The sequence below is a fragment of the Poecilia mexicana genome, unplaced genomic scaffold, assembly GCF_051168715.1.
Source record: "Poecilia mexicana isolate PSO_F unplaced genomic scaffold, ASM5116871v1 scaffold_4, whole genome shotgun sequence".
Taxonomy (NCBI): Eukaryota; Metazoa; Chordata; class Actinopteri; order Cyprinodontiformes; family Poeciliidae; genus Poecilia; species Poecilia mexicana.
Window position 1 is genome coordinate 22107893 of NW_028263373.1, and position 23334 is coordinate 22131226.

The 23334-nt window shown below is 37.1% G+C and overlaps 1 protein-coding gene and 1 long non-coding RNA gene across 2 annotated transcripts; one reads left to right on the top strand and one right to left on the bottom strand.

Annotated features, from left to right (window-relative positions):
* The first annotated feature begins 486 nt into the window (after positions 1–486).
* Positions 487–23135, top strand: LOC106907916 (uncharacterized). The gene is made up of 5 exons (XR_015762704.1): positions 487–692; positions 839–963; positions 21930–22031; positions 22371–22445; positions 22533–23135. It is a non-coding gene; the product is annotated as an uncharacterized LOC106907916 (long non-coding RNA).
* LOC106907915 (phosphatidylinositol 3-kinase regulatory subunit gamma-like) lies at positions 1208–20057 on the bottom strand. Its single transcript, XM_088005077.1, has 11 exons — positions 19721–20057; positions 15808–15987; positions 13613–13718; positions 13272–13370; positions 11616–11796; positions 11385–11507; positions 10583–10725; positions 10317–10493; positions 10054–10122; positions 9279–9440; positions 1208–8830 (listed from the first exon to the last, which is right to left on the bottom strand). The coding sequence occupies exons 1-11, from the start codon at positions 19929–19931 to the stop codon at positions 8641–8643; spliced, it is 1641 nt and encodes a 546-aa protein (XP_087861203.1). The 5' UTR covers positions 19932–20057; the 3' UTR covers positions 1208–8640.
* Positions 23136–23334: the final 199 nt, after the last annotated feature.

The window sequence follows — 23334 nt, forward strand, 5'->3', positions numbered from 1 at the left end:
GTCTAATTATGATAATAAGATGTTTGGTAAATAAATCAGGCTTTTTAGTAAATTGTGACAATCATGACAGTAAATCTTGGCACTAACTTAAATGGTTCTCACGGTACACCAAGCAGTTTTAAAATAGGCTGCAATTTTCTCTTTAAAATTTTGGAGATGTGATTTAAAAATAAAAAAAAATAGGAATCATGATGAATTTCTGTTAGAATGACAAATATCATACCTTCTGGATATGATAATGGAAAGAAGGATTTAAAATCAAGAAAATTATGGGGCAACCCTGACCATCCTCTTCATGAGACTGTATTAGAAAAACAATCTCTTTAGTCAGGGGCTTCTTCAATTCTCTACAGGAGATCTTTCCTATCAACAACCATCTCCATCAGCAATATTTCTCTGAATGATTTCAATTAATATGAGTTACAACTACATTTAATTTCCATTTGGGTTCAATAAAGTGTTATCCCAACACCGACTCGTGGTGTATACCGCCACCTACAGTACTGGAGTATGTAGGACAGAATTTCCATCAGCGAATTAATTACACCTGTTAGCTTAGCGGTTGCTGTCCTGACTAGCTGTTTTTGGACGAAGGATGACTTCCCTTTTTTGCTTCCAGTGTTTTATTTATTTATTTGTTATCTCTTCAGGAATGAGCCAGCGTCCATATTAACCATGGCTGGTGTTTGAAGGTAAGAATCTATCACACGCTTTAGCATGTTTTGCTAATATGTTAGCAAACAGGCTGTTTTACTTTCTGAGCTCGTATTTAGATATATTTCGACTTTGGAAGTCAGGAGCTTTTTTTCAGTTTTAAACGTTGTCAACTGTCTGTTAGGAAGCTGCAGGTAGCTGAAGTGCAACTTTGGAAAAGCAGGGGCGGTTCTAGGATCAACTGAAGGTGCCCCTTCTCCACAAAAGCCTGACGAACATCAAGGATATGCACTGCCTAGCCAAAAAAAGGTAACATTAATATTTTGTTGGACTGACCTGAGCCCACATTCCTGTGACGTTGCTTTCATAGACTTCATCATGGTTATATATTTAATATTACATGTGTATTTTACAAATGGATGACAATTTCTCTTTTTAGTCTTTAATGTCCAACTGTTTCAGCATCATTAATAAGCAATATTTGGGGTTTATTGTAGTCAGCTGCTGAAGACTAGAAAGTGTTATTAATGTCTTTAAACAAAACAACTGCTCATTTAACCATTTCAAATTTATTTGAGAACTGAAAGTGCTTACTTCAACATAATTTTCTCAGTCAGGTAAAGTCAGGTTTTACACCAACAGAATAGTTAAAATCCAATTTTTCAGGTAGGATCTTTTTAAAGAAAAAAAAATTTCTCACAAGGTGTGTGGCATTGCATAATTAATACAGAAAATAAACATTTACAATAACAAGATTGCTTCCAAAAACCATTTTGATCAATTCTGTTATTCTCAAAATCAAACAAGAGACACTTTTAGTCGTCCACAAAGGAAAGGACAATAAGTCACAGAAACATCATCCTGACGGTGTTTTTAACGTGATACAGAAATTAAAAATGGGATTAAACCATATATACAGATCAGAGATCCTAGATAATTAACATTTTACAAAGCTAACAACATTTTCATCAATTTGAAAGTAACACTACTAAAGGGGAAAAAAAACACAAATGCAAGATAACATCTCATCATGGCATGGAAGAAAGTTTTGGATCCAAAGACAAAAAAATCATTACGATACGAAAAATGAGTCTTCCGATTAATTTTATTGTCAAAGTTAATTTCTATTTTTAATCCCACCCAAACGCTTACCGTCCAACACTTGCCTGTAATTCTGGATAAGACTTGATCTCTGACCTTTGACTAACATGACATTTCTGTTTAGCAACCAGGAAACAAAAAATTTAATCTATTCAAATTCTTCCAAGAATCTGTAAAGGAAGTTCTGCAGATATCTCTGTTTCCCCCCCCCCAACTTTTTCCTTCCACTCAACTTTCCATTAATTGTGCCGGATACAGCGCTGAGTAATCTTGACCTTTTGAGGTTTCCCCTCCAAATGTCAAGTCAGTGATTTTTCTTAGAAATTTGAGAAGAAGGAAAAGATGTTGTAGGTCTAAAAACAGCAGCACATGGACATGCTTTTCAGAAGATTAACATTTCTGTATTTAATGATATACTTTTTAAAATTTTTGTAGTATAATTGAAATTTGCTGTAAACCTTATGAATCCAAATGAACAGAAATAAACACTTTAAATATGTTTATTTGAAGTGTACAGTGTCTAAGTACTGAAAATAACTTTTTGAAGTTATATTTGACGTGACTGATTTCACAAGTTAGGGACCACTACAATTTTTCTGATTTCAGTTTCTAAGTTGCAAACATGTTCCATTCTTCTACTTTCTATCAACATCTTTTTATCTGCTAAAGCCATTCTGTTTTCCATACACTGCAAAAATAACTTTGTAGGAAGTGCTAAAATATTCAACTTTGCATTAGCTGCATGGAATCAACCACAATAAAAACACTTACTCTCACACCTACAGCATTGCTCTCTCTCATTATCTCTCTCTGTTCTTGTAATATCAAGCCTCTCAAGTCGTCTTTTAAACAAAAAGCTAGAATTAACTGTAGAGAAAACCAACTCTATTTCTACCAATTGTTTTTTAAATTTCAACGCCGCTAATGGATTTATTCTTCCATGCCACAAGTCCTTAACATCTTGCACAATTAAATTCAGTTACTCGGGAACAAAAACAAAAACAACAACTAATTACTTTAGGTAATTACCAAACTGAATAATAGAAGTTTTGAAAATAAATAAACATCCCAATAAATTCAGCTTTATTTTCTGTTGCTGCACATCTGCAACAACAGCTACAGCATCTAAACGGTTAAAAAGATGATTGGTGCCATGAAATATAAATTGGTGCTTAATGTCTTCCAGCATCTTTTCTCATTTCAAAATATTATTTTTTTAATATTCTGTTTGCACAGTGATAAAACATTACATATATAGAAAGCAACAATGGCACAGAAAAAGACCAAATTGTGCACAAAACTCTCCAACTTTACAGAAAATATCAATTATATTTCAGTAGTCATCTAGATATAGATGCTACTTACTTTTTTTATGGAGCTACTACACATTAATCTCATTTGCAACTTTTTTCCCATAGATATATACAACTATGACGAGTCTACCTGCCTCTTAAACAGGGTTGGTGTACATGAGGAAAGTTAAAGTATCTAACTATTTGAAGATACTTCTGTGCAAATGCTATGCTTTATTCAAACCCCACAGAGCGGTGGTCATGCCTGCTTCTGCTCACATACAACCCGTATATTCATTTATTTTATTTTTTTTCTGTACTTGTGCAACAAAATCAACAGATATACAGCCTTTCTGTAAATAAACATTTATGTTTAAAGCTGCAGATATAATCTATCGCTCGGCATGTTTCATCTGCCAAAAGTACAAAATACACAACATGACTTAGAAGGGGCAGACATCTTCATTTTTTACTTTCATACAAGTTTTCGTCTCACTCCGTTGTGGTGGTTTGTTCAAAACCTGTGCATTGCAAGACTTCACATTTTAATACTGTGCAACACTAACGAACTGATGTGGTAGCAGGCACACCTAACGTTAAACATGAGCCAGCTACTCTGTACTGTGTCGTTTAAAATAGAAAACTACAACAAATCATGGCAACCACAAATCGCACAAATAAAGGAAAATCTTTTACATAATTTTGAGGTAAAAAGCAAAGAAAGTGTCTTATCTAGCTGGTGGTAAAAGTGAAACTGATTTCTAAACAGTACCCAGCCTAACATATTATATGCATTGTAACAAGATCATGCAACTTATCATTTCTTTTTTTTTTTCTTTTCTTTTTTACAACCAGAAAAGCTAAAATCTGTCCAACTCACTTCACGGCAGGTAACAGTCTAACAGAACTGACAACATCAAGTGACATACATAATGACAATCAAGCACATGGTGGACCGTTAAGAGAGAAATGCATTAAAAGTGACCCATCATAATAGAGAATAATTATTTATCAGCCTTTAACAAATATTATGTGCGCCTAAATATGAATATCTTTAATAATATCATTGTTTTATTTGTGTTTTTTTTATTTTATTTTCAGACAATACATCATTGCCACTCTCAGTCCAAGGTCCCTGGGTGGAAGACCAGGTTCCCCCAGAGTTGACTATTCCTGGATAGCTTTAAAATGTAAACAATTTATATTGAAATGCCAATAATTATAATAGAAAACAAGCTTGGAAATGTTAAACTAAGAATCTCCTAACTTAGACACAGTGTTTCATCTTTTTTTTTGAGTTTTACCTCAAACTGAGGTAGTAACTATTTTAAAGCTTTTAGAGGTAATACTTGCTTCGTTCTATGGATCACATCACAGTACTTCTGGATTATCATTAACATATGCATCTCTCACTACTTAATATATTAGGATGTAAACAATTTAATAGAGCTCTACATATGTAGCTAAGGAAAAGACTGATGACCTCTAATAATACAAAAAAAAATCCTTTCATAAAATTTTACTTTTATTTAAATGCTATAACTTCACACTGAAAATTTGAGAATTATTTTTTTGAGTGGGAGGAATAATGTCGTTCTAAAAGATGCTTGTTCTTCATAAAATCACCATTTCCACACTTACTAGCACCTATAAAAACTCATTCAAAATTAATCTAAACAAACCATTGTTAGGTTTTATGCCTCAAACTTTTAAATTTCCTCAGATCATCTCTGAGTTTGCTTTAATATTTCGCGATGCCATTATTCCCAAGGTTATGATTATGATTCAACACAAGCCCATTATTATTCATGCGATTCAAGTAAAGCAGATATGTGTTGATCTTCACAAAAAGCAGGTATTGGAGAACAGCCACTCAAATTGCTGATCTCTAAACTGGAATTGTGACAAACAGGGCTGGAGAAAGACAATCACACTAACAGCTTGAGATTATGCTACTGCAATAAAAGTGCATTTCTAACAGGAGCACCAATAATGTGACCCTCTGTTTGTGGCTAGCTGGTTTATTTTCCTCTGCTTAGTAATGTGTTTAGCGGGTCATCTCGTCTGATCTGAGTTTGTCAACTTAACTGACTTCTTTATTAATTTTCAGTCGTTGTTTATGTTTGTATTTACCATAACTGATGCGTTTCTCACGACGGTGACATGAAAGTTGGATAAAATGTCACAAGACCGTTCAGACTGCAATTGAAAACAGTGGGATAGGTATCCAATTAGTACCAAATAGGGAAGTGGCACAAATTGGATTTCTATTCATTTCTTTTCCATCTGGGGGTTGTGGTGAAAGATCGGAATTGGGCCGATCAGACCACAATGAAAAAGTCAGATATAAGCCTCAAATGGGCAGAAAGGATCTGATTTGCTTGTTTTGTGAACATAGCTTAATGGTGTTTATATTCATGGTCATATTTATTGGAAATGTTACCTGCTCTGAAACCCCAATAAGAAATGTAAACGCAGCAAAATTTAAACTGAAATTTGGTTGTTGGACTATTAGAAACTTGCATTGCAAAGTTTCCCCCAGAAAACTTAGCAGGTTTCTCCCTTAAAATTAAACTTAGCAAGTTTAACTGTTTTTTTTTAAACGGTTAAAAAAATAAAATTTTAACTGTTTTTGAGTTAAAAATGTTTAAAGTTGACAAGAAATGTGAAAATATCACTTGATAATTTTGTGTTCTTGAAAGATTAATACCCGAACACCAACTATAAAGTCTTAAAAATGCAAACATTTTAAAAAGACTTCAATATATAAGCAACGCTTAGCCTTGTGGGGGCACAAGTAAAGCCTGGTGGCCCGCCAGGCTTACAATACACTGGGGGAAACCCTGTATTGCAATTTCAGTAGTGAATAGGGAAGTCGCTGTGTAGTTTTAGATTATCCTTGACACAAATAACATAGATGTTAGTCGTGACACGTGGATTAACTCCAGATTTTATTTATGTGCTAAATTGGCTTTATCCTGAAATGTCAGTGACCCTTTCTGTGCAGTTTCTCTCAGACTTTTATGTTAATAGGTCTGTGCTATGGGTCGTCCTTAAAATTGTACTGCTAAATTGGAGGCAAAGCCTTCTTCTGATTGATCGTCATGGATGTTTAGGAAATCATATCCAACCAGACAAAACCTATTGATTTCATCAAACCATTGTAGTCTGTAAGGTGAATATTGTAGCTGGCGTAAAACTCTTAAAGGCACCTTTCAACAATTACTTAAAGATTTGTAAACCAGCTGTTTTAGCCTTTTGTAATGTCATCCATAATATAATCAACAAACGTAACATAAAATCTTCTGTTCAAATCCTTGGAAAAGGAAATAAAGTAAAGAGAGTATTAATCTAAACCAGAGTGATTACTCGCTTTATTTAAACAATAGATTGTTGTCCGATCTTTGTCTCTCTCAATATACTGTCAAATGAGACATATTACGAAGAGGAAAAAATGTAATTTATGTTGAATAAAGCAAAAATGTTTCACTAGCCAAGAGCAGCAAAAAGGAGCCATCTTGGAGAACCTATTCCTTTTTGTATTTTTTTTCTGGATAAAGTGCTTGAGTGTCTCCCCAGTCCCTGCAGTACTCTTCATGTTTGCAGAGTCCCTTCCTGAGCTTAGTTTCCCTCGGAGCACCTTTAACACTCCTTCGTCCCTGAATAAACGTGTTTGATTGCATGGAAGACATGTCTTACTACAGAGAGATTAAATGTGTGTGGGGATTAACCTTTGACTACATTGTTTTGGACCATAGTTTAGAAAATAATATGATCCGCAGGAGGATTGAGTAGATTTTTCTGGAAACATTAGCATTTAGCTTCCTTGTAAGTCTTTGGGGTGAAGTTGTTTAAAAATCCAGTATTTCTAGAAGCTAACTACTCCATGTTACTCAGACAGAAGATCAAATCTATCAGTGAAGAGCAAAAACAGGCATCCGACCTACAGTCATGGGAAAGGACAAGCCATAATTTAATAGCAGCCAACAACGTAAGATAATTGTCTAGATTGAATTTTTCAACACCTTTCACACCAGGCTTATTAGTCACTTTAATCAAACTTGAGTTTGTTTGCCAGAAAAGTCTGGTTTGTTTGGGGAGGTGTGACTATTCAACCAAGCTCTGATGGGGGACCAAAATATCAACGTCTCTGTTAGGTTGAAGTGAACTCTGATGCAGTTTCAGTGAAAATGTGAATGCCAAGCAAACCAGGGGCCGCTCCAAAATCAGGAAACGTACTACAGTGTAGGGCATTCTGGGTACAACCAAAAACAAATGCACTTGTCCAGTACTAGCAGGAGACAAGGCTCATTGTCTTTTACCAAAGACAAAAGAGAAATCCTACAACAGCTAAACTCTGATGCTACTCCATTTTGTGAAGAAGGAAGTTTCTCTCAGTGTCTTCTTCAGAGGTTTTTGTGTCGTTTCCTTCAGTGGTTCTTGGTGCAGCGCCTCCATAGGTGAAGGGGGGAACAGGTTTTTCAGCAGCTTTGGGTTGTTTGGCACTTGCAGCGTGAAAGCAAATATGGTTCCCAATCAAACCGGGTCTACCGGACTATCGGGTGTGAAATGTACTGTGGTAGAAGTTTGGTTTGAGGTTCACCCTAACATATGAATATTAGGGTCAAATAAATGGGTCTACAACTAGGGGGGGGTGGGGAAACCCTCTCCACCACCATGCAGTTCAAGTGAGGATGTCTGTTTGTCTCTAATTTGGTCCCATCTGTCCAAACGACATTGATCATTCCTTAAGTCCTTGTAGTTCATTCAGATGCAACTTTGCAAAACCTAATTAAGCAATACTCTTTTCATGGATCAAGAATTTCTCCTGACATCCCTTCCATGCCAGCCATACTTGTTTAGTCTTTTCTAATTGTTCAGTCTTTTTCCAAGTTTGATGGAAAACCTGAAAAATTTCTTCTCAAAGGTCATTGATGTCTTTCAACATTGGCATTGTGTTAAAACACACCAGTTTACTCCAAACCATCCCTGTTCTGCCATCTCTGTGATCGTTACACTCATGATGTGAGGACTAATTAATCATGTGCCTTTGATTAGCAGCAAGGCTGCATTTTTTCCCATGACTGTACAGCCATCTGCTTCAACTGTTTTAGTAAAAATGGTTTTATTAATGCTTTTCTGTTCCTCCTTATGTCTTGTAAAACCTCTAAATTTTACAAACGTGTGCATTATTGTTTATGTGTGAATAAAAAGTGATTCAGACAACAAATACGATCAGTTTAAAAAAATGAATTGGAACAGCTACAGATTGGATTTTATAGCAACATGATAAACTGGTGTCATTTTTATAAGATCTGCATTGGACAGCTTGAGCTGAACATCTTAAAGTGTGCCAGCATGTAAGTTTTTAGGGCTGCAGACAGTCTGAGACATAATTAAAGCTAAAGTTGCTTCAAATCTGTATTATAAGCTGACTGCTGTTGATTCTTGTATTTTATGTGAAAACATACCAGTTAGTTCTTCTGACTGAATCGCTAACAGGCTCTTTGTTTTCATCTGTGTCTCCATATGGGTGAGTCCTCCGTGCTAATGCTGTGAAACTTTGGGAATCAGGACGTTGTGCTGGTGCATCTCAGCTGGACTGCTGACTGAAAGCGGGCCAGGCCAGGGTTACATTCAGCTGCTGGTTGTGTTGGATCAGTGATGTGTGGCGGTAGTGGAGGACAAGCTCCCTCAGCGACGAGTACAAGTTGTAGGGCTCAGCGAAGCCATAGCCTGTCGATGTCCTGTAGATCACACAGTGTTTGACGTCTCCGTCCACGCTGCAGGAGGAAACACGGGTCACTTTTTGTTTTAAGTTCTAACTTTTAAAACAAAATATGGATGGAGTGAAGAAATAAAAGTAAATCAAGATGCACAGAGTGATTATTAGAGTGCAGCCCAATGTTATACTGTGGATCAGCTTCTCTTGTGCAGCAATGCAGCATAAGAAAAGTGCATGATGTCCCGTCACCTTAAAACACTTATTTATGTCACTACGAGTAAAGCTCAGGGAGCAATTCTGAAAACATAAGCAGTTCCACCTGCAATAAAAAATAAAAAAATCAGCAAGGATCTTTCAGTCATGACATGATGGCTACACTAGGGGGCGCATCCCACACTTTTGAGAGTCCCTGGTCTATGGTAATGTAGACTGTTTCAGGAAAAGTTAGCCAGTGCAAATCTTTTTTTTTTTTTTACTTTGAAACAAGGAGATGTGAAGATACTCACACAACAGAGCAAGCAAAGGATCCCCTCTGAGTCTGGCTGTCCCTGATCAAGAATGTCCCGTCACGCCTTCCTTTCAGCAGCTCCTCCGCCTCTCTTCGTCTCATACCTCCGACATACCAACTTCTCTCCTCCTCATGGGTGTCGTCTTCAAGGGTGTAAGGGCTTGAATGAAGGCAGGTTAAATTAACTGAATTATTTAGTGATTCCTCATCTCATTGTCTATTACAGTATTTGATCATTCAAGTGTTGACATTCTGGGAGATGTAAGTAGAGGAAAGATTGGTGGCATCAACTAACTTGCTTCTCACTGGTTACCTAGCAACAACTTGTTGAGTAACTTGTGGTTACCTAGCAACAACCTGCTGAGAAACTTTAAGGTTTCTCCACTACGCCTCATAAATGCTTAAACATAATAATAAAAAACCCCAGCATGGAGCGAAAACTGTGGATGAAATGGGGAAGGTCATGCCACCAGTTTAGTAGTATTTCAGTTGTTTAAATAATAAAAAAACAAATAATTATTGATATCTACTGATACGAAACACTTGTATTACAATAGGTTTTTCAGACAGATCGTCCAGTCCTGCTTTTATGACGTATTGAGGGTGTAAATCAGTAACTTGAGCCAGATATGTTGGAGCAAAATCTAAAATATTCAAGACATCAGCCCTTAGAAACTGGAGTTGCACATCCTTACGTTAGCTATGATGCAATTAAAAAAAAAAAATCTTAGAACTTCGAAGTTGTTTTAATAGATCAAGAAAAGGATACTTACTCTTCATCAGCTCTGACACCCAACCAGTTGTTAATTTGACTCTGTCTCATGCCTTGCTGGGTGAGCCATCTGAAATATTAGCAAAACAAGGTCAGAAAGATTCACTTTAACATCTTTGCGTTCTTTCGTTCTTTTTAAATTGTTAAAATTTAATTCAATAATTACTCTGTTAAATTTTCTTTTAGCTTTGATGTGCTGACTTTTGTTTTTAGAACTATAAAACAAGGCTCTTTGATAGGGGTATCTGTGGTGCCAATACTTACAGGAGGTATTGATCTCTGATTTTTCTGAGCTGTACAAGATCAGGCTTCAGTCTCGTAATTTTCCTGTCGACCTCCATGTGAGCCAATGCTTTTGTCCTCAGTTCTTCCTCCAACATCTTCTTGCTGTTGTGGATCTCCTCCACCCTGGACTGCAGTTCCTCAGAGTTGTTTTGAATTCTGCTGCCAAAGAAGCAACCACAGTGATTATTTAATATTAGCTGTAGAAACATGGGGTTGAATTGACTGAATTATGTTAGGAATCCTACTTGTCATTTTTTGTGCTGCTGTCTAAAGTGAGGAACATGTCGATGTATTCCTTGCTGTAGCGCTCCTGGGTTTCACACTCCTCCTCAAAGATCCGGATGATTTCACTGAAAGCCTCAATGGCCGTTCGCTTACTCTGGAGCTCCTGTAAATTAGGGGAATAAGAGTAATATTGAATAGAGGTATAATGGTACACAAAAGTCTGTTTGATGTGTACCATGGTTTTAAAGGGACGGTACAGTACGCTTCAAACATTTTTCAGTTTGGTCAGGAGTAAGCAAAGAATCTTTAAATTTCTGTAATATTTTTTTATGTTCTAAAAGCTTAGAACTTAAATGGAGATTAGTTTTTTAATGAATATAGCACTATAAACAGGCACAGTTTAATTGTAGCTATTTTTTTGTCAGTTTTTAAAGTTTCAAACTTCGTTCTGCACATGAACATATTCTGGTATTTGTTCAGGAACGCCACCATGCCATGATATTTAGCAGGAGCTAATGCTAAAGCGCTAACTTCAATCCAAATATCTGCCCCAAAAAGACTACACCCCTCAAGCACCAATTTAATTTTGGCATATTTTACACGTCCTATAATGTATTGTATTTATATTGTTTTCTTTTGTACCTGTATGTTTCATGTTTGATATCATGCTTGGCGTGCTAAACGTTTTCAAAGCTAGCTAAAGCGCCAAATGAGAAATTAACTCTGCTTTTAGTGGCTTAGGAAAAGTTTATTTATTTTTTACCCCAAAATAACCAGTGATGATGTAGTAACTATGGCTATTTATAAATGTTGTGTTGGTACCTGTGAGGTTTGGTTCAGCTCCTTAAATAGATGGTCATATTCTTGACTTTTCTCCTTGTATTGATCCTGAAATATCCTCAGCTGTTCTCCGATTGCTGCAATATCGATCTCAATCACATGGTGCTACACAGAGAGGAATGTAAAATCACTCAGGAGTGTTGTGATGGGTTGTTTCAAATTTTCATTTGAATTTTTTTCCCGTTTTTCTTATCAGGAAAAGTCAACACTTACCTGATAGTATCTGGAAACTGGGTAAAGTAACCTGATATCCAGCTTAGAGTTGTACTGGGCTAGTGATTTCTTCTGGTAGTACTGGATCAGGTCTACCGGTGAGGGAAAAGTCAGTGGCTCAGAAAAGCCACACTTCCCCCCTTGATGGAAGATTTTTATTAGTCGGTTGTACCCATCTTTTCTGTAAAAGTCAGAAATGGACAGTCATGTCTTTTCTCCATGTTCACAGTGACTTGTTTTTTGTTTATCCCGGAACCAGTACCTATGGGTGAGGTCTGTTTTTATTTTTTTTAATCTATTTTTTTCCAAAGCTCCTATTAACAGAAGTCAGAATCTCTAATCTCTTGTTTTTGTAAAGGTTGGCCCTGTCAAACTGATTTTGTCCAATGTATTTTCTCTTTAAGAACTCTTAAGAAGATACAACAACCTTCAAAAAAAATTTTCAGACTTCCTACCATAAAAAGTTCTGTTTCTTTCTATATTTGTCATTTTTATTTGTCCCTATGCCAGAAAGCATCAGTAAGTGCTCCCTTTCTACAAATTGAGCAAAAATGTTAATTTTCTTTTTTTTTTAAATAAATATAACATTTATATAAATATAAATGCGTCCAGAACCAAACTGTAGCCATAAATTAGCCATGCTGCATAGCAATGCTTCTTTAGCCACTTGCTGGATTGATGTGACTGAAAAATCAGGACTTGGTTGCAAACATGTATATGCAGCAATGATTTAGTGAAGCAACACAATCAGCTTTGATTAAAGTGGGTGTTTCTGTGGCGTATTGTTTGATAAATGAGTGGAAAAACACAAGTGAAATGCATCTTGTTGCTCCTGTTTCCAACTGCTGCAGTCGGTGCCAAAATCTAATCAGCAAAGTTTAACATTACAAAAGCAGCTGGTTCTGATTTTACTAAGTTGGGACAGAAACCACAGAATGTCTAAAGTTATAACTGAAAATTAAAAAAGCAAAAGTTTAACCTGATCACAGCCTGTGGCGTTACAAAAAAGCTGATTTTTTATTTTTATTTTTATGTACTGATCCATAATTATTATGCCATTATAATAACCATTAAAAACACAAGTAGCATGATCAGATTGCTTTGAATAATCAGTTTATAAGGACTGGAACAATTCATGGAGGAAAAAATGTAATTCAGTTTCAGTGATATTGACTAAAACATCAAAGAGCCAACAGGATATTTAAAATGTTTATTTTTTTAATTTCATAAATATATTACACATAATTGGAAGACCTAGACAAAATGCATAGTTTAGACACCAGCTAAATGTTGTTGCTGTTCCAAAGTAAATGTCCTTGACCTTTATTCCTGACAAGCTGAGTTGAAACCTGTCTGATAGCTTGAAAATCTCAAGTTTGAGAATACTGCTACCTTTTTAAAAATGGCGGCTAAATGGTTGACACAACCTCAATCGTCAAACTTGTCTCTTTTATTAGAGGGGAGAACCTGAGGAAAGCTTTTCTTTTTTTAGCTGACAGCTTAAAGCAAAAAATGAAGAGGGGAGTATAACTCTATCCTAAATATTCTTAGTGACCCGACGTCCTCTGGTGTGTCAGTAAGAAGTTCAGACTGCAAGAACAATTTTTTATTTTTTTTAAACTGGGTTTTTAGATTAAGATTTAAAACAAAACTTACCGAAGAGTCAGCGTGTATTCCCCTTTAATCCTGCTGGAAGCATTTCGTACCAGAAACGTACCATCAGGAGTGTTTCTCATCATCTCATTTACCTCCTCTCTAGATAAAATAAAAGATAACATTCATGATTTATAAAGACTGGAAAACAAGAGGCCAAAACGAAAAACCAAAATTGTAGAAATACTAGCCTTTCAAAATAATATTCTCGCTTGAGATTAGTCTTGAAACCCAAATGTTGTTGATTATAATTTCAGGATTGCAGAAGAAGTCTTAGAAAAAGTGTTAATTTGGAGCTTTGGATCCAAATGAACCCTAACCCGGATTATATAAATGGTTCCTACCGTGAAATGTTGCCCCAGTACCATTCTGCATCAGACAGCTGCTGATCATCAGTGCTGCTGTCAGAGGCTGCCATCGCTTTGGTTATGTTGTTCTCTGGTGGGATATCTGACCACAAAACGCAGGATAATTTTATGTAACGACAAAATAAAAACACGAGTAGGAACTTTTTATATGTATAACTTTAAAATGTTTTCACCAAATGTCTCGGATCAAATAACTGATTCTCTAACCCTATCGCATAGATGAGCAGAATAAATGGAAAGTGTATTTTTCTAAAATGGATTTCGTTCATTGAGAAAAAAAAATTATCCAAACCAACGGTGACCCTGTTTTGAAAAAGATATTTCAGAAGTAGTGAATGAACTGTGATTATCCACATATTTTTGGAAAGCTGAGTTTAATTTCACTACCTGCAGGTCTGTTTAGCGTCGACCTGTAAGATCAGGAATAAAACATGTCTGACAGCCTGATCAGAGCAACATCTAAACCACTGCAGACCTCACTCGCTTCTCAAATCGGCATTAATAAGAAAGAGACTGGGTTCTTTTAGGTCAGTAGTGATGTTGACCTTTAACATCTGTCCAGAGGTCAATCTCTTATCTGCTAAAAACTATTATGATGACCCTACAGACTTTGGGAAAAATGTTTTCTAGCTTAATGAGATAAAAGTTGCACTTCTTGTAAGTTTTCCATTAAATTTGTCTTAAAACAAAAACAGAATACTTCCAGTGAAGCATGGTGGCGATGGACTGGATCTGCTTTGCTGGACTAAGATTATGGAGCAGATCAGACTCGGATGCACACAATTAAAATTTTGGAGGGGCCTAGTCAAAGGCCAAGTTCAAATTACCCAAAACACTCCCTTTATGCCTATAGAAAACCCTCCAATGAGGCTGAATTGAAACAATTCCTTGATTGGATTAAAATGTATTTGGCATAAATAATCCAAATGTATTGTTTATACAGGCGTGAAATTGATTAATCCCATTACGACATGTTTACCAGCACCAAGTTTATTCAGAAAAGGAGCGTTGACATGCGTAGAGTTGTAAAATTTCCCTAAAAAACACAAAGTTGAACTTCTGTTTATGCCAAACATAAAATCAAATGCAGTAGTGTCTTCGTTCTGCATCTTCTGAGTTCACATAATGGACCGGCGCCAGGTTCTAATAATGGTCGAGACGCTACTCCACTCCCTAATTAAGCTACAGACTAAGCAACACAAGCTGCTGGTCTTCCAGGGATCAGGATGAAATAAACATCCTTCAGCATTCTGTGCTGCCAACTTTATTTTAAAACGGCAAAACTCGCCAACGTTCTGAACAGACATGAAACAAGTGCATTAAAGATGTTACACACAACTTCTCAAATAAAATTACCTCTCCCTTATTGGACAAAGGGCACAAATGTCAAGTTAGACATTTAGAATAATCACAAATGTTCGAATCATCAATCAGCATGAACCAGCTACAGTTTCATTCCTGCAGAGCCGAATGCAATCTGAATATTTCCATTGGGGTGCCATTTATTCCAAGCCTATTTGGTTATCAAAAACACGTAATGCAAATGTTGGCACAATCCATTTATGGCATCTGGGGGCTTCAGGATCTTGCTGATTTGGACATATTGTTTAATAAAATAAGTCATGCTGTTCAAATTTCATGATGTTTTAAATTGTTTCAAAAGTGAAAGCCAAAAGCCTTTTTATTGTCATTGAACAATAACTGTCTAAAATAAACAGAAAAATAAGATGAAAGGAAAAAAATCCCATCAGACACCAATCTAACTAAACATCAACCTAGTTTAAAGCCCCAATCAATAACAATTTAAAACTCTCACAGCATATGGAAAGAAACGTCTTGTATATCTATAAGTTCTGGTCGTGATAGACCGGTGTCGCCTGCTGGAAGGCAGCAGTTCGAACAGATGATGACCGGGATGGGTGACATCTTGATCTAAAACATTTAAGTTTGATGAATGAGTAAAAGCAGAACAATCGGAGGCAGCAGCATGTTTGTTTCCATTCTGAATTAAATGCTATATTAAAATTATGCTACGATTGTTCATAATAAACATCCTTCATCTATAATCTACTTTGCTTTTTCAGATATCGCAAAGTCGAAGCACAACAATATGATGCATAACAGAAAAACTGGACCTTTTTCAGATAAAATGAGTTGGTGATGTGGAGTACCTCCTTCTTTGCTAGTGTTGGTTGGTTTCAGGTCAGGATTCACATGATCTTGAGCAAAATGGGAGGAGAGCTGCTGAGGAACCGGCGTCCGAATGCAAGCTTCCCCCTCGCCGTCGTTTTGGTCCTTTTCTGTTTCCAGGAACTCTGAAACATCAACCGCACAGCAACCCGCGGCGTCAGCTCGAGACACTCAGTTTGTGACCATCCACACTCTCTGGCTGTCTGCACACACTGCAGGTCACCCAGCGAGACTGGAGGAGATATCCTGTCTTGCAGTTTGCAGGAGACTGTCCAGACTAGTGTGCTGACAGGTGACACTGTCTGACTGCCTAAAATACCAAAACTGGCACTCCTCAGCACCCGGGCGCACTCGGCCAGACCCAGTTCTGCTTAGCGCTCAACCTCGCCTTGCCTCGCCTAACAAACAACAGCTGTCTGCATTGAGATGCCATGTCAGTGTGGCAGATTTTAAGGTGACGTCTTGCTGCTTTCCTCATTTTGTCGAACATATGCATGTCAGTGTGAGATTCTGAATGCAGATGAAACGTGAGAAGTTGTCAGCTGGACATTTCTTGAAGTAATGTGTAGCGTGGATCGTTTTCTTGAACAGCATGTAAACACACCCACGCCTGTGCTGATAAATGTGTGTAGTGAGAGCTGCTGTTAACAGTTGATGTAAGTTATCCCTTCTGCACTTGCAATGGCATGCCTGGAGATGTTTTAAATTGCTGCGGCAGGCAGAGCCGTACGCAGGAGGAATCGTACACATGCTGTTGTAATATAAGAAAGGGACAAACTAACAAGCTCGTGGCCTCAAACTGTCCAGCTCTGTCAAAACTTGTCTGTTATTAAAAGCTGAAGAGCATCGATGTCTAAAAAAATCTACATCTATTCATTCCTCTTGAACATTGCCCTTTTACAACCTTAAACTTTAATTTATTTTATTAGGATTTATAGTTGGAACCAGAAGTTTATGTACACCAAATAAAGACACCATTATTTCCCAGCATGTAATTTTTCTAAAAAAAAAAAAAAAAAAAACTTTACATATTTGTTGAAACTGTTACTGTCGCTACACCATGGTATGAGATAGATAATCTGTGACTAAATCTAGCTTCTCTGCCTTCTCCTAGTGGTAGCTGGAAACAACCAGGAGGCGGGTCTTAGCACTGCTGATCATGCTCATGTATGTGCTGATCATCCCTGTCCTTCTTGCAGCCTGTCGTGAATGTTCAGGCTAATTTATCCAGTGACGATGGATAAATGATTTTCCTGGGATGATAAGTTGTTTCTCCATCATTAGCACATTGAGCAGCATGTACAAGAGAGTGATGGACAGCATTAAGACATTCCTCCTGGTTCTGATTTGTTGTTTTTGGTTGGATGAGGTGAAGGAGCTTGATATTTTCACAGATTATCTGCCTCATATTTTACTGTCATGACATGACAGTTTTAACAAATTTATAAAAATTATTTTTTACATAACTTGCATACTGCAGCTTTAAGACTCCCACATACTCAGATGTACTGTGTGGTGATTGAAATTTCATAGGGGAGTGTACTGATTGCCTACATTTTTTGTGACAAATTCCTTTTTTTCCCCACAATCTGAATGGCTACTAGCAAGTTAGCTGAACTAGCTGGGCGATGGCCCCTTTCTTCCCCCAACAGCACAGCCATTACACACCTGTTATTGCAGCACAAAGTACCAGCGACATCGTCACTGGTAGTGCTGACTTTGAGCTCAGTGTCGCATAAAAATCGGTTCAGTGTTAATACTGTTACCTGCTGAGCAGTTTACTTTGTGACACCAAATACGTCGTCATAAAAATTTACGCAAACATTCATGGAAATATGGTGCAATACACCATATTTCCACATAATCTTCTTTCCTTATCATGCTACATATTTTATAAAGTGTACCAAATCCTTCTAGTGCAAAAAAGCCCCACATCATGATCCTGCCACTACCATACTTGACAGTAGGGACGGTGTTTCCCTTTTTCCTGCAATTATAACAATGGTCATCATGGCCAAACGGGTTCACTTTAGTCTCATCAGACCAGAGAACATGTCTACAAAAACGAAGGACTTTGTCTCCGTCTGCATTTGAGAACTGCAGTCAGTTTCTTTTTGTGTGTTTCTCACGGACTTGCCAGCTTCAGCCAGCGTCTTCACAAGGTCTTTGGCTTTAGTTCTGGGGTTAATCAGAACATTTCGGACCGGAACACGTTGATGTGTTCAACTCATCTCTTTGAACTACATCACTGACACCAGTTTTAGTTTGAACTCTTTCGCCTCTGTGTTCATAAATAGACTGAGATTTAGTTCAACTTGTGCTTGAGATGAACTGATCATTGACACACACACACACACACATTCCAGCTTTGAGTAAGAACTTCATATTAAAACATCCCTTAGAACTCTTAACGTCGTTTTACAAACCAGATGACAAGTCTTTTTTTTGTTTATGTTCGAATTTTAATCTGGTCTCAGCATTTCACAAACCAACTAAATTCTGCCATCTGCTGGTTATTCAGCCGGGAACCAAATGGAAAGAAATGGCATTTGATTTTATAGTAATTTAGGTTTTTGAGCAGCATAAAGTCCTTTCTTAATTCTTATAGAGAGATTTAGTTTTCTCTTCAAGACTCGTGTTGAAAGCTGTTCACTTGTAACTGAATCAGTTGAGCTGTTTGTAAAGCTACACTGTCATAAATACACAGCAATAATATGGGTTATTTATTATACAAGAGAGAAAATGGGGGCTAATTTTTCAGTATTTTCACCATGTTCATTCATCACAATGGCACAATTTAAAACTAAACACTTAGTTTGTAAGTTAATATTTATCTTCAAACTGAATACTTAGTTTGAAGATAAATATTTAGCTTGAAACTATATATTTGAAAAATATTTTCCAGCAGCTCTAATATAAATGAAATGAAAGAGAAATAATTGAAATATTTTACAAGCTAAATAAATGAAACCAAACGTTTAGTTTTAAGTGAAATATTTAGTTTACAAATTGTGATTATTTATAAATGAATTAAAATGTGATGGGGAGGGGGGGGGGGGAAATTAACCCCCATTTTTCCCCCCTCTTATTAGAAAAAAACAAAATAACACCTTCTACTTGAGAACATGAGGCCTTACAGCAAGTGTCAAACTCGAGGTCCGGGGGCCAACTCTGGCCCGACATTGTCCTTCTAGATTTAGAGGGACACCAAAATAGAGACTTCAAAAACAGTTTGTGTGCTTGAATGTTGATTATCAATCAAATCAAAGCATTTTTTATCGATATACTACCTAATTTCTAGGCCTGTCATTATCGTTTATTTCAAGTAAAATAATGGTAATGTCATAATAATGCAAAAACGCATTCTCAAAGATTAATAAACTTTAAATTGAAATTAACATTTACCAATAATACATTCAATAATACATTTTAAATATCCAAAATAATTAAAACGGAAACATCAAATAAAATTATGAAGACTGTAAACAGACTGTCCTTCAGAAAAAGGTTAGTTGAGACCAAAGCATCAGACTGAAGACTTTTATTTTCCAGTTTTTGGTAGAGGGAGAGAAAAACTATAAATCACATACATTTAAATGATTCAGCTTGTTTTAATTTACCATGTGATTTATTTATTGATGTAACAGGTCTATTATCAATTATCATCAATGATAAGACTTAGCAAATGTTGAAACATATCTATTAATATTTTAACAATTTGTTAGTGGGTTTTATCAGCTCATTCTACCACAATCTTAATGTGACCCAGAAAAAAAAGAGTTTTACACCCCTGCTTTAGAGAAAACATCATTTTGTTTTCATCTGCTTTGTTAAACATCACAATGACGTCTTATTGATTCGTCCAAACTCTTGAAACGGTACTTTTGATCTTACCTTGATCTGCTGGCGGAGCGATCTCTGCTCGCTGCCGTGATTGGTCAGGAGGTGGTGATGTAATCGCAGGAAGGGCAGCGTCGGGCTCTGGATTGTCCTCCATGTGGCCAGTGTTCCCGATCCCAACGCCGTCCCTGAGATGGAGGGATGCTAGCGATGACGCAGCCTGGAGCTCGTCGTCTGTCCCCAGCTGGAAACTCTCCGCTGCCATTTTCACAACGTCGACTGAATTGTCCAGCTTGGTTTTATTGAGGGTGAAGCAGGAAGTTGGGCCACGGTGCTGCTGACCACATACTATCAGCTCAGAGTTGCCCTCATGGCTGACCGATCAGATGGTGGAAGTGCGGAGATCATGGCTGCTCAGTGTTGCCAACGTAGTCCAGGGTCCCGTTGCTCAGCCACAGTTTTAAACACATCATACAGCAGGCCGATGGCATCGCCAGCAGATCCGGTCTGCACTCGTCTTTAGAGCTTCTTCGCTCAAGCACAGTTCTGCTTATTCACATCAGAAGTAATGAGTCCCAACGAAGCTTGAGGATGCAGATGAACAACAGATTGATTTCTTCAAGGATTCATGAATAAACTTTTCCCAAGAAACCTAAGAGAACAAAAAACAAAAAAAGCAAACAAAAAAAAAGATGGAGGAAAGCGTCTGGTGAAAAGACCGAAAAGGCCAGACGGCAGCGCTCGGTGGAAATGCAGCATCCAGCATCGTTTGACGTCACGCTCAACATTTTTATTATTTATTCTATAACAGATTTCAGCCCTGACGCTGCACATTCCCCCAAGATTGTTTTTATTTCTGCTTTAATAATTTATCTGCTAAACCGTTTTTGATGCTGAGACACTAAATTGCCAGTTACAATTTAAATAAATAAAAATGAGAAAAATAAGTTTGGCTTTTTCCAAAAAAGATGTGAAAGCACAAAATTTAATTTGTTCCTCTGCCACAGAAATACCCAAAACATTAATTTAATTTGCATTGTCAAGAACAAAAATTTATTTATTTATATCCAAAAGTAAAATATAAATCAATGTCATTGTGCACAAATAACAAAATTTTAAAAATAGCAATTCTTGAAGAAACGCAGAACAACTGAGATATTAATAATAAATAAATACTGTTCTTTATATTGTGCATTCATAAAAAACAAAACAATTTACAGCATTTTAAAAAAAAAACAAACACAGGTCATTTGGATAATTAAATAATCTTTAGGAGATTTTCTTAGGAGGTATACATAGCTTTTATTAATAAAAATATTACATATACACAAATATTTTATTTGTTGAAGGAAAATTGTTTTAATACTATTTTCTGTTACTTTAAAAAAATTATTTAACAAAATGAGCAAAAACTTTAAAATAAGTGTATATTTTTTAACATTCTTTAACAATAGAATTTTAAAGTAATTTTAAGAAGTCTGAAAATGTAAAAATAAAACGTGAAGCAGAAAAGATTTCACTTTGAGGCGTCTTTGTTTCTACTCAAACTGGGGGGAAAAACATAAAAGGTGTTGATGTAATTTTGTGAATTACAGTTTTATTTGAACTAAACTGTTGCTGTAGAATTACTAAATGTAGAAATAAAGAGGAAAAATTGAAATAAAATTTTAAAAAAGAGGGACTTTTTCCTCATTTGGGATTTAGTGGATTTCTCTGGACTTTGCTCCGTGTGAAGTCCTGCTAAAGGTTTTATCTGTAGATGTACACATAATGTACGTACAGCATTATGTCAGGAAACCCTTTACGTGACAGAGAATTGAGGGGGGCAGCAGCTAAATCCTGCTCCTATCCCATAGCGATGGATTAGTCAGCGCATTCTCCACAGTGTAACCTCTTATGGAAGGGATTTGTTTGGGGATATCCTTTAGTTGCCCTAGAAGGGAGGAAAAATTACCATAACGGCATGTTTAAGGCAAATATTGAAAGAGTTGCTTCACACGACTAATGATATTCTATCCTGAGGGATGAGGTGTGCAGAAAATGGGGGGGGGATTATTTTAAGTAATGGAAATGCAATTGAAACGCATCAAATTTAAATTAGTTTTTATCTTTTCCAAAATATTTACAATACTCTGTTTCAAAAACTAAAGATCTGATCCTTTAAGCATCATATCTGGCTGTTGGATAAATCGTCTGTTGGTTGTTTTTTTTTTTTTTTTTTTTTTTTTGGTGTTTTGATTACTGTGGGTTTGGTTTGTTTCAGCCAAAGAAGCAGGTGAAAGTTTCTAAATTCATCAGCTGAAGCTACCTCCCTCATCCAAAGCTGAAGAGGAGAAAATGGCGTCGAGTGGAGATGGTTGGGATGGTACGCAGACGTTAAGTCGCCATGGATTGGTGCTCTTGGTTGACCATGTTGAGGTCGTATCGAGTCGATTATTGGTTTACCGACGCCAACATTAAGACAAATCCCTTTAAAACGGTTCATTTGAATTTTTACAGTATTTAGCCCAAAATAAGCAAACATCCACATAGGATAGTTCAACTAGGTTCCTTCTTAACCAGTTATTGTATTTTTACTGACATCCTCTTACTTTTATTTTTTTTACTGTGATTTGTTTCAGCTTTGCTTTCAATGTGCAAAATGAATCAAATGAAATAAGCAATGTGATGGCAACTGTTTAATTGATTTATTTAATTATTTAAGGAAATCCAGTGAGGAGGATTCGAACCTCGTCAGATGTCCGATTACACAGCGTCACTAAAAATGTCGTGATTTCAGGTATTTCCCTCCATGTTCTGTTTTAGTTGCAGTTTTGGTGAAAAAGTTTATTTTCTTTTTAACTGTTATTGATCGTGTCGCATCCAGAACTGATAACGGGACATCTGATGTACGCCATATTTTCCCAACGCCTTCAAGCTGCCCCCCCCCCCCATTCAACCCCCCATTACCCTGTAACTAAGCTCTGAACGACGAAGAGCCGTGGATGCAGAATATGCAGAGAACTTTCAAAATGGCAACTTTTGGAGCGGGCGTCATCCGACCAGAGGAATCAAACGCCATCGAGAAGCTCAGCTACGCAGGACAGCATGCACCTACCTGGGCCAAGACGGAGGAGACCGGGGCAGCGTGGGAAACCAGCGTCTCGTCGACATCCATGAAGCGGCGAAGAGACGTTGCCGGACGCACACGTGGCTCCAATCAAACCAACCACTGGCCTATGTCCTCACGCCATCCTGTGTCCCTCCGCCCCCCACCGCCTCCCGCTCCTCCTATCCCGTGAAGCGTCTCCTCCACAGCTCTCCATCTTCTTCAGATCCTCTCCTGTTGGGTGTTATCTATCCCTTTGAAGTAGCACATTTTCCCACGCTGTCATTCCTCCAGGTTTTCCATCTCTTCCTCACGGAGCTTCTTGAATTTCAGCCTGATTCAAAGTCGGTGGCCACACTTTTAAATGCAGTGTGCAGGAGAAACTCCAATTACATTTAAAGTGCATTCTAAAGAAAAAAAGGGGGAAAAAAGATGACAGTCTGGATTTTAGAGCCAGTGGAGGTGAAGGAGGAGAAGAAGCTGCACCGGTGCAGCACTGCTCTTCACACTGCAACTCTTTTTCACAGTTTGAGCCACAGTGAGGATGCACTGTTGGGGGACACGAGCATGAGAATGAGAC